The sequence below is a fragment of the Acanthisitta chloris genome, unplaced genomic scaffold, assembly GCF_000695815.1.
Source record: "Acanthisitta chloris isolate BGI_N310 unplaced genomic scaffold, ASM69581v1 scaffold42466, whole genome shotgun sequence".
NCBI lineage: Eukaryota > Metazoa > Chordata > Aves > Passeriformes > Acanthisittidae > Acanthisitta > Acanthisitta chloris.
The window spans coordinates 1-8973 of NW_008678354.1; the positions used below are offsets into that span (position 1 = coordinate 1).

The 8973-nt window shown below is 49.7% G+C and overlaps 2 protein-coding genes across 2 annotated transcripts in view; one reads left to right on the forward strand and one right to left on the reverse strand.

Moving 5' to 3' along the window:
• Positions 1-3: 3 nt before the first annotated feature.
• On the forward strand, positions 4-3720 carry FKBP3 (FK506 binding protein 3, 25kDa; the record flags this gene model as incomplete). Its single annotated transcript, XM_009076820.1, has 6 exons — positions 4-104; positions 178-285; positions 794-929; positions 1847-1914; positions 2586-2683; positions 3488-3720. Coding segments are annotated over 6 exons (566 nt in total), but the record flags the coding sequence as incomplete, so codon positions are not given.
• A 737-nt stretch (positions 3721-4457) lies between these two features.
• PRPF39 (pre-mRNA processing factor 39) overlaps positions 4458-8973 on the reverse strand; it is an 11639-nt gene continuing 7123 nt past the window's right edge. The window contains exons 9-13 of the mRNA XM_009076819.1: positions 8852-8973; positions 8094-8278; positions 6758-6832; positions 6143-6263; positions 4458-4737 (exon numbers count right to left, since the gene is read on the reverse strand). The exon at positions 8852-8973 is cut by the window's right edge and continues 144 nt beyond it. Coding sequence (XP_009075067.1) covers positions 4690-4737; positions 6143-6263; positions 6758-6832; positions 8094-8278; positions 8852-8973 — 551 coding nt within the window. The 3' untranslated portion in view covers positions 4458-4689. The remainder of the gene's footprint in view (positions 4738-6142; positions 6264-6757; positions 6833-8093; positions 8279-8851) is intronic.

An 8973-nucleotide genomic window follows, 5' to 3' on the forward strand; every position in this document is an offset into this window, starting at 1 on the left:
AGTTCCTGGCAGAGCACAAGCTGCTGGGGCAGGTGAAGAACGTGGCCAAGACAGCGAACAAGGAGCAGCTGATTGCAGCTTACACACAGCTCTTCCACACACAGGTGAGGCCTGCGGGTGGCATGGGGCTGGGGGTGCAGGGCTGGGGGCTGATGGATGTGTCTCTGCCTCCCACAGCGGTTCAAGGGCACGGATGGTGTGGAGAAGGCTGTGGAGAAGGCGAAGCCAGCAAAGGCTGAGGAGAACAAGGGGAAGGCAGTGAAACCTGAGGAGGCTGTGGAGGAGGTTTGTGACACCCCACCATGTGTTGTTTGTGTGGAAAAGCAAATTAACTGGGTCCTCTGTGCCAGGGGAGGAGTAGGTTGGATGTTAGGCAAAGGTTCTTCCCCCAGAGGGTGTTTGGGCACTGAATAGCTCCCCAGGGCAGTGGGCACAGCCCCAAGCCTGACAGAGCTCAAGGAGTGTTTGACTAGTACTCTCAGGCACAGGGTGGGTTGCTAGGGTGTCTGTGCAGGGCAGGAATTGGACTCTAATCCTTGTGAGTCTCCAGCTCAGGACATTCCATGATTCCAGGTCTCCAAAAACCAGGTTCCAGCAAGAGGTCAGGTATTTGTACCATGCCTTGACCTTAATCTGCTGCATTTCTCCCAAATACTCCAGCCCTGCAGTAACACATGACACAGCATCACTAACACTGTGTCTGTCTTGCTGCCTTGAACTGAGTGCTTGTTCCATCTTGGTTGGTCTGAGACTATTTATCCCACCAGTCATAACTCTCTTTTTATACCCGCAGGGGCCACCAAAGTACACAAAATCCATCTTAAAGAAGGGAGATAAAACCAACTTCCCCAAGAAAGGAGACACTGTGCATTGCTGGTACACGGGAAAGCTGCAGGATGGAACAGTCTTTGATACCAATATTCAATCAAGTAAGGTTATAGATATGTGGATACAGGTAGATATGGGTATATAGTTAAACTCTAGGCAGATTTACGCAGGGGTTTGCCTCTGGAAGGTGTCCCTGGAGGGATTCCTGACTAACTGTTTTGCTAGTGTGTTGTTTTGCTGCTCCTGCATCCTGATTTTCCATGAGGTAATGCAGGACAGTATTTTAGGACTGGCTGGTGTCAAGTGACACTGCTGCATCCTGCCAGCCCTCACACTTGCCATTCCCTCCAGGCCTGGGAATGTGAAATGCAGGGACTTAATCCATGCTGAAACATCTCTGGAGGGAGGCAGGATGGTTCCTGCTCTGGGAGCTTCCCCTTCCTGCAGAAACTTATTGCAGTGCTCTGAGTGTCTTTGAATAAACACATCTTGGTGTGATTCTGTTATACATCCATAAACATGGAGGCACTGGAATGAGAGGCATCTGAGTTCTCTGGTGTGCAACATTCCTGCAGGGACTCTGCTTGGGGTTTGTGTGACAGAGCAGAGGGTTTGGTGTGAGATTGTGCCACACTGGAAGGACTTTTCCAGCAGTGTCCCACACTCAGAAGAGCATTCCAGAGTCACTGGGTTACAGCCTGCATCTCACAGGACTTGTGTGAGGTGTGTGTTCCCTAGGGACTATTTTTGCTTCCTTTATGGCCTGTACTGTCAGCTTTAGCCATCAGAAATGAGTCTTTGGGGTTTGAAGATGCTTATCAGCTCCTGGTGCAGCTTGAACATTTGGTTATGTTTTAGTGCACAGCACTATGTTTCCCCATTAAAATCCTAGAGTGGCTAAAAGAACGAAGGCTAAGAAAGATAGTTCTGTAAAAGGTGATTGTGCTGGCAGTTTCAGGCAGAAGTGTGGGGTGTGCTGGTGTGGTGCTAAAGCAAATCAACACAAACTCTCTCTCAGGTTCCAAGAAGAAAAAAGCAGCCAAGCCCTTGAGTTTCAAAGTTGGGGTAGGAAAAGTGATCCGAGGGGTAAGTAAACCACTGACTTTCTCAGTCCCTGAACAGTTCCACTCTGTGTATTTATCACCAGGTGCAAGTTCTGAGCTGCTCTTGTGTTTCTGGTGGATGAAAAGGCAAATGGCAAGAGTTTACATGGGCAGCATGTAGTATTTATTGTCAGTGTCATTCACCTCCTTCGGTGGTGCATGGAAAACACTCTGTTCCCTGGGATAAGCACAGCCTCTTGCCCAGGTCAGTCTCATGCAAGTTGTGTTCCAGGCCAGGCTGGATGGGGCTTGGAGCAACCTGGGCTGGTGGAAGGTGTCCCTGCCCAGGGCAGGGGGTGGGACTGGGTGGGCTTTAAGGTCGTTCCAACCCAAACCAGTCTGGGATTCTGTGATCCTACAGAATGGCAGGGAGAGACTGTGCTTCACAGTGTACCCTTGGCACTGTGTGGTGTGCTGCTGGGAAGGGCCTGCTGGAACTGGGAATGTTGCCTTGGAATCAAGGGTGTTACCATTGCTGCACTGGTGCCATCACAGCACGGGAGCAGGGAACATCACCCCATCAGCAGTGTTCCACAAGGGAAAGGGCCTCACAGCACACCTGCAATGGTGTGGCTATTCCAGGAGCAAAGAGGAAGAGCTATGGAATGTTGTTAGGTCCTGCTGCACTGAGAGCTGTGGTGTGTGTCGTTGCAGTGGGATGAAGCTCTGCTCACCATGAGCAAAGGGGAGAAGGCTCAGCTGGAGATTGAACCTGAGTGGGCCTATGGCAAGAAGGGACAGCCTGATGCCAAGTATCCTTCCATCACAGACTCCTCAGGGAGCTTGGGAATGCTGGGTGGGATAGAGTGCTTTAATGGGCAGGGATATCACGGAGGACAGTTCACTCTTACAGCAGGCTCAGGGTAATGTAAGAGAATTCAGGGCACTTGTGGGGTGGGTGGGATTGTCCTTTTGTTTTGACTTGCTGCTGTTTGCCACCTGCATTTTTATTCCAGCTGCTTCCAGACACTTGTTCCTGCAGCACCAGTGGGGAGACTCAACCACTGTAGTAGGAAGGCAGGAGGGAAGTTATCTGCAGCAACTGCCAGGAGAACAGTTGGATCCAGGCTGGAACTAGTTCTGGGATACACCTGAAATACAGGATGATGATCCTGCGGTGTCTTACATTTCTTTTTCTCGGTGCTCAAAGGGGAAGGGATGGTTCTCCCTTACACAAATCCTGGTTCTCTCCTGCCCAAGTCCTGTAATCCAAGGCACTGCTTGGACACTGTTGTCCCTCTGTGGCACAGCAGGACAGTGTAACCTTCCCCAGTGACTCCCAGAACTGGAGCCAAGGCTTGGGCAGCTCGGGTGAGACTGGGCTGCCTGTTCAGAGGAGTGGGAATAAGGGGCAGAGTGTGCTAATGGAGGAGTATCCACGGAGCTGGCCCCTCCTGACAGCTCATGCTGGGCAGCAGCTGTGGCTCTGTGTTGATCCAAGATGTCCAAACAGGTCAGTGACGCAGCAGAGCAGCTGGCAGATCCCTGCCTTGGGAGGGACATGCTAACTCAGGGTGTCTGGGGTCTTTTTAAGCTTCCTTAACATGTGCCACCAGGATTCCACCCAATGCAAAGCTGTTCTTTGAAGTGGAGCTCGTGGATATTGAATGAAGAATTTCCTTTGCTGCTGGAACCCACTGACACTGGAGAAAGCTTCTGGCTGCAGCTGCTGCTGTAACTCCTGGATGCAGTTCCAGCCGTGGCCTTGTATGGAATGCAGTGTTGTCCTGCCCCAACTGCTGTACAGTGACATCCCAACCACTAAAGAAACCACAGTTTGTACATGCAAGTGATGTCCCTTTGTGTCTGTGCTTACGCCTCCTCCCGGGCCTGGGGGAGGTTGCAGAGCCCCAGGCAGAAGGGAATTATAAATTACACCCACAGTGAGCAGCAGGTACCTCCCCACCTACCTCAGGGCTCCCACAGGGCCTTTCCCTTCCAGCTCTGCCTCCTGTGGAGCTGAATTCCATAGAATTCCCACTCATTTTCTCTTTGAAGGTATTTGATGCCACCCCCTGCTCAGAGCTCCATGGGCATCCATCCCTGTGCCACAACCCTTGAACACCACCAGTGCTGAGCTCTAGAGTTGTTCCTCTTAGCTCAAATGAGGCAATCCAAGAAAGGTCAGAGGAGTACTGAATTCCTTGCTTTTATTAAAAAAGTGGGAATGATCACTTTGATCAAAATGAAAAAGTTCTGCTCACACTGTGTACATGAAAAACTCCAAATACAAAAATCATCCCAAACACACTTTGTGCTTCTTAAAAAAGAACTCGGGGTCGATTTGCACCTCAGGGTCTGACCCCACACAGGCTGGAAAACTCAGGGCACAGCTTCCCAGGGTTGCTAGCTCTGGAGTTTCCATCCCAACACAGAGCAGTGTGGGCATGGAAAACATGTGACAGAGCATGTGGTGACAGCTGGGCTGGGGAGCAGGGTCAAAGCCAAACCCCAGAGCTGTGCCCATTCCATCTATGGAATCAGCATGAGCCTGACAATATCCTTCAGGAGCTCCATAAATTAATGAGGGAATTACAAAACCGCAGTTATGGTGGATGAGCATTGGACAAGAGACCATGGATCAGCTACCAGCACACACATCCTGTGTCAAACATATCCTGGGAGCAGCAGCTCCTTCACATGCAGAGGGCCAGAAGCAGGTGGCACAACAGTTCTTTCACATCCCAAGCTTAGAAAAATAGATATTTGTTTTATTCCATCTTTGTTGAAGCTGCAGCACAGGGAACTCCACTCTGGATCAAGTGTGGTAATACTGGCCATAATTCCAGGCATTCTGATAGTTGTACTGCAAGCAAACACATGAGGGTTATATCAGTCAGGGCACCCACACGAATCCTGAGGCAGCACTGACCATCCCTGACAGCTCCCATGGGTGCTTAGCAGCACAACACCCCTGGGACAGCAGGAACAAGTGCCCCATTCCCTTGAGAAGTGCTTGTCTGCTTCCCTGCGCAGACTGAAAGGCAGGCAATGATGGTGGTACTGTGTCAGCCACTGTACAGGGATCTGCACCAACATTCATACAACCAAAGTATGGAAGGGACTCCCAGGGATCATCAGTCCAACTCCACAACACCCCAACAATGCACCCTGTGCCTGACAGCATTGATCAAACACTCCTTGAGCTCTGTCAGCCTTGGGGCTGTGACCACTGCCCTGGGGAGCTGTTCCAGTGCCCAAACACCTCTGGGGAAAAAACCTTGTCCTGATATCCATCCTAACCCAAGTCTACTATTCCTGTGGCTCCATGTGTGAAAACTTGGGGCATTAATTTTCCTGGCCTAGGGCTGGATGAGGTTCCTCTCACTGCCTGACTTTGAGAATATCACCTGGCCTGGATACAGGCAATCCCCAACAAGTCACCCAGAGGCTGTGCCCAGCTGCATCCCCACTATCCTGGCTCTGGGAGCGCTGCAGAGTCTGAACAAGAGTTTTCATTAAACCACTTCCACAAAACTCATGGATTTAACAGCCATGTGGATGTGGCACTTGTGGACATGGTTAGTGGTGGCCTTGGCAGTGCTGGGGAATGGCTGGACTCAGTGGTCTGAGAGGGCTTTTTAACCTCAATGATTCTATTCAAATCCAAAATAAACTGTCATGGAGGAACAGCCCCCAAGGACAAGCTGATTTTGCAGGTGCTATGCAGAAGCCATTCCAAGACATTGCATGAACTACAGACTGGAGACTGGAAGTACCCAAGCTCATTGGCAGCACAAGGCCACTCCTGGGCAAACCATTCCACACACAGCAGGTCTGTTGCCCTCACTCAGTCACATCCCTGTGTGAGAGCACAGCCACCACACTGCTCCTTGCTCTCACCCAGTCACCTTCCTGCCTGATCTATTCCCTCACCCAGTCACATCCCTGTGTGAGAGCACAGCCACCACACTGCTCTATTCCCTCACCCAGTCACATCCCTGTGTGAGAGCACAGCCACCACACTGCTCTATTCCCTCACCCAGTCACATCCCTGTGTGAGAGCACAGCCACCACACTGCTCTATTCCCTCACCCAGTCACATCCCTGTGTGAGAGCACAGCCACCACACTGCTCCTTGCTCCGCACACATGCTCTTTACACTTGGGTAATGGGTCAGAGAGGGATCAATAAAGCAGGAGCTGAGCTTTCCCTCCAGGCTCTCCCTGCCAGTGGGCACAGCCATGGCTGCAGGCAGTGGCACAGCATACCTGGTACCAGGCGTTGTAGTTGTATGCAGCCTGGTTGACCTGCATGTCCCCGTCCATCATCTGTGCCGACGCCAAGCTCGGGTCATCGCTCAGCATCTTCTTCTCGTCCGGCTCCTCCGACCTGGGTGGGAACAGATGCTCTGCTTGGCATCTTGGGCTCAGCTCTGGCCATGGCTTTGTGTGACAAACCTGAGCTCAGGTGAAATAGTATTTTCCCACTGGGTGCCCAGGAGTGGTTAATAGAATTTGGCTTAGGGAAGGGCAGTAGTGCTGTGCTCCAGAACACAGTGGGGTTAAATTCTGCTGGTGCCCAAACTGAGGCAGCAAAACCATGTTTGTGCTTAAAGACTGAGTTATTTTCCTAGCACTGCTGAGCTTTTCCAAAGAAGTTCCCAAACATGGAAGCAGCAGCTCTGGTTAGTGCACACTTTGACTACAAGGGAGTGGTTTTGTTCTTGCATCAGCAGGTTTAAAGCTGAACAATACCTGTATATACACCCATAGACTAAAGAACCTCTAGTCCCTGGGGATGTTCACTCACAGCTTTAGACCCTGCCATGTGCTGTGTCTGTGCTGCAGCTCTGTCTGTGCCCCAGCCCTGCCCACAGCCCTTACCCGTTCTCCGCGCGGCGCTTCAGCGACTCCTGCTCCTTCAGCAGCGCCTGGTGCTCGTCATAGGCATCCAGGAGCCTGAGGGACACAACAGGAGTCAAGCCTTGCTCAACACCCCGATGCAAACACCCTGAACACTGAGCAGCCCTTTCAATGGTCTGCTTGGAATGGTAAAAACACAACATTCTAACCCAAATGAAACTGAACACACTTTAACGACTGATCCTCCACAAGATGGGAGAGCAAATAAGCTTCAGCTCGATTCCACACCACCTCCAATTCCCAACTTGCTCAATTTTCCTCACACTTGATGCAGTTTTCATAATGTTCCTTTATAAAGAAGTTTTCTAGAAGCTATTTATGATTCAGCTGATGCTGCAGCACTGAGACTGAGGGATCAATGTTTAAATACTGGAAAATGATTACAATCCCACAGTAGCACCTACAGCCTTTTCCCAGTCAGCATGGGAAGAACAAGTGTGTTTAATGCAGCACGAAAGAATCCGTGCTGCAACTCCCACAAATACTGAGATACACTTTCATCTGCTGCATTTAGATTTCACAAAACACCTGCTGCTTCTGTCACTATGCTCTTGGTGAAAAATACTTATTCTCTGCTCTGGTGTTACTTGGGAACTGTGAACTTCATTGTGTTTGGTGTCTCAGATTCCAAACCTGCCAGGCCTGGCTGCCAGCCACAGGCAGCATGATTTAAGGACAGATGTTAAAAAACATACAAAGGAGAAAAACTAACTCCTGATTAGTCCTTCCAGTTATTTAGCTGTGAAGTTAAATATTACAACAGAGAATTAAGAGGAAAGAAGTCTATGTGGTATTGAATTTAAAGCTTGCATTCTCAGTGTGCCTCCCACATCTCTGTACAGTCATTACAGTGCTGAACACAGACAAATCCAATCACTGCAGTTTGGAAAGCTTAAGCAGCAGCTCCCAGGTACAGAGTCTCAACTGACACCTGTGTGGTATGTCACATCCTCTTTGGGGAGCACCTGACTGCACCGGGCTGAATAAAGGGAACTGCAGCAAAGGTTTGCTCCAGGAAGTGTTAGGCATTTCAGATAAAAAGGGATCATTTTCTGAAAGGAGAGTTCTATTTAAAAATCTATCCCTAGTTAAAAACCTATTCCTGTTTAAAATCTATTTCTATGGACATATCCATTCCTGTTTACAAATCAAACCCAGCAAGTTGGATCAGAAAAGCAGCTGCTCCTTAGCAAGGAGCTGATGGCCCAAAGGAAACAGCTGACCAGCTGCACTAACCCCGCTCCTTCCCAGCTCCTACTAGCACTCTCTCAGTGACCCTAATCTGGCCACATCTTACTTGTTTACATCAGACCCAAAATCTTCCAGGAATTCCACTTTTCTCTGGGAGAAGGTGATCCTCATTTTGATGGACAAAGCTCCATGGACAGCCTTGTCAAAGCAGCTCAGGATGTTCTCCTCGTTCTGCTTGAGGTCACCACTGTACTCCATCTCCAGCAGGTTCAGGTACAGTTTGGTGTTCTCCTGTGCAAAACATGTGTTAGAAGGTGCAGCCCTGTCCCAGCAGGTGTTTAATGTGTGTTACAGACACACACCAGAACATTCACACCACAAATTGGCACTAGAACAGCCAATAGACTCTGTAATTCTATGAAATACATTTTTTCTCCACCCTGGGCTGGTTTGTTTCACATAGACCAGCAGTGAGCAGCACTATCCACCCAGGAGCTGCTCTTTGCTGGCAGTATCTGCACTGCTACATCTTCCTGCACTTATTCAAACCACACACAAGTAGTGCCCACACCAATCTTGTGAGACATGGATGCACCAATAATATGTAAGACTAAAAAGGACAATGAAGGTAGGAAGCACCTTGTGCTTCTGATGGGGAGAAAAGGAATGCAAACTCCAGACGTGCAAGCTGGGAACTTGGCAACATCAGTTTAGAGGGACTGTTGTCTCCATGCAGTGATGGGACACTCCATACAGTTACAACTCCTGTCATCACTGCTGCCATGGCTTGAAACTGGTTCAGAAAGGGAGAAGAACACCAGGGTGGTTTGGGGTTTGGTAAGAGAGCCAATAAGGAACACATACTTTGTCGAGTTCTATGGCTTCTGACAGCACTTTTCTTGCCTTGGGCAGGTTTTTCTGCACTTTGAAGAGATGTCTGGCTAACTTGATGGCATAGAAGGAGGCCTCACTGATGGACTTGGCAT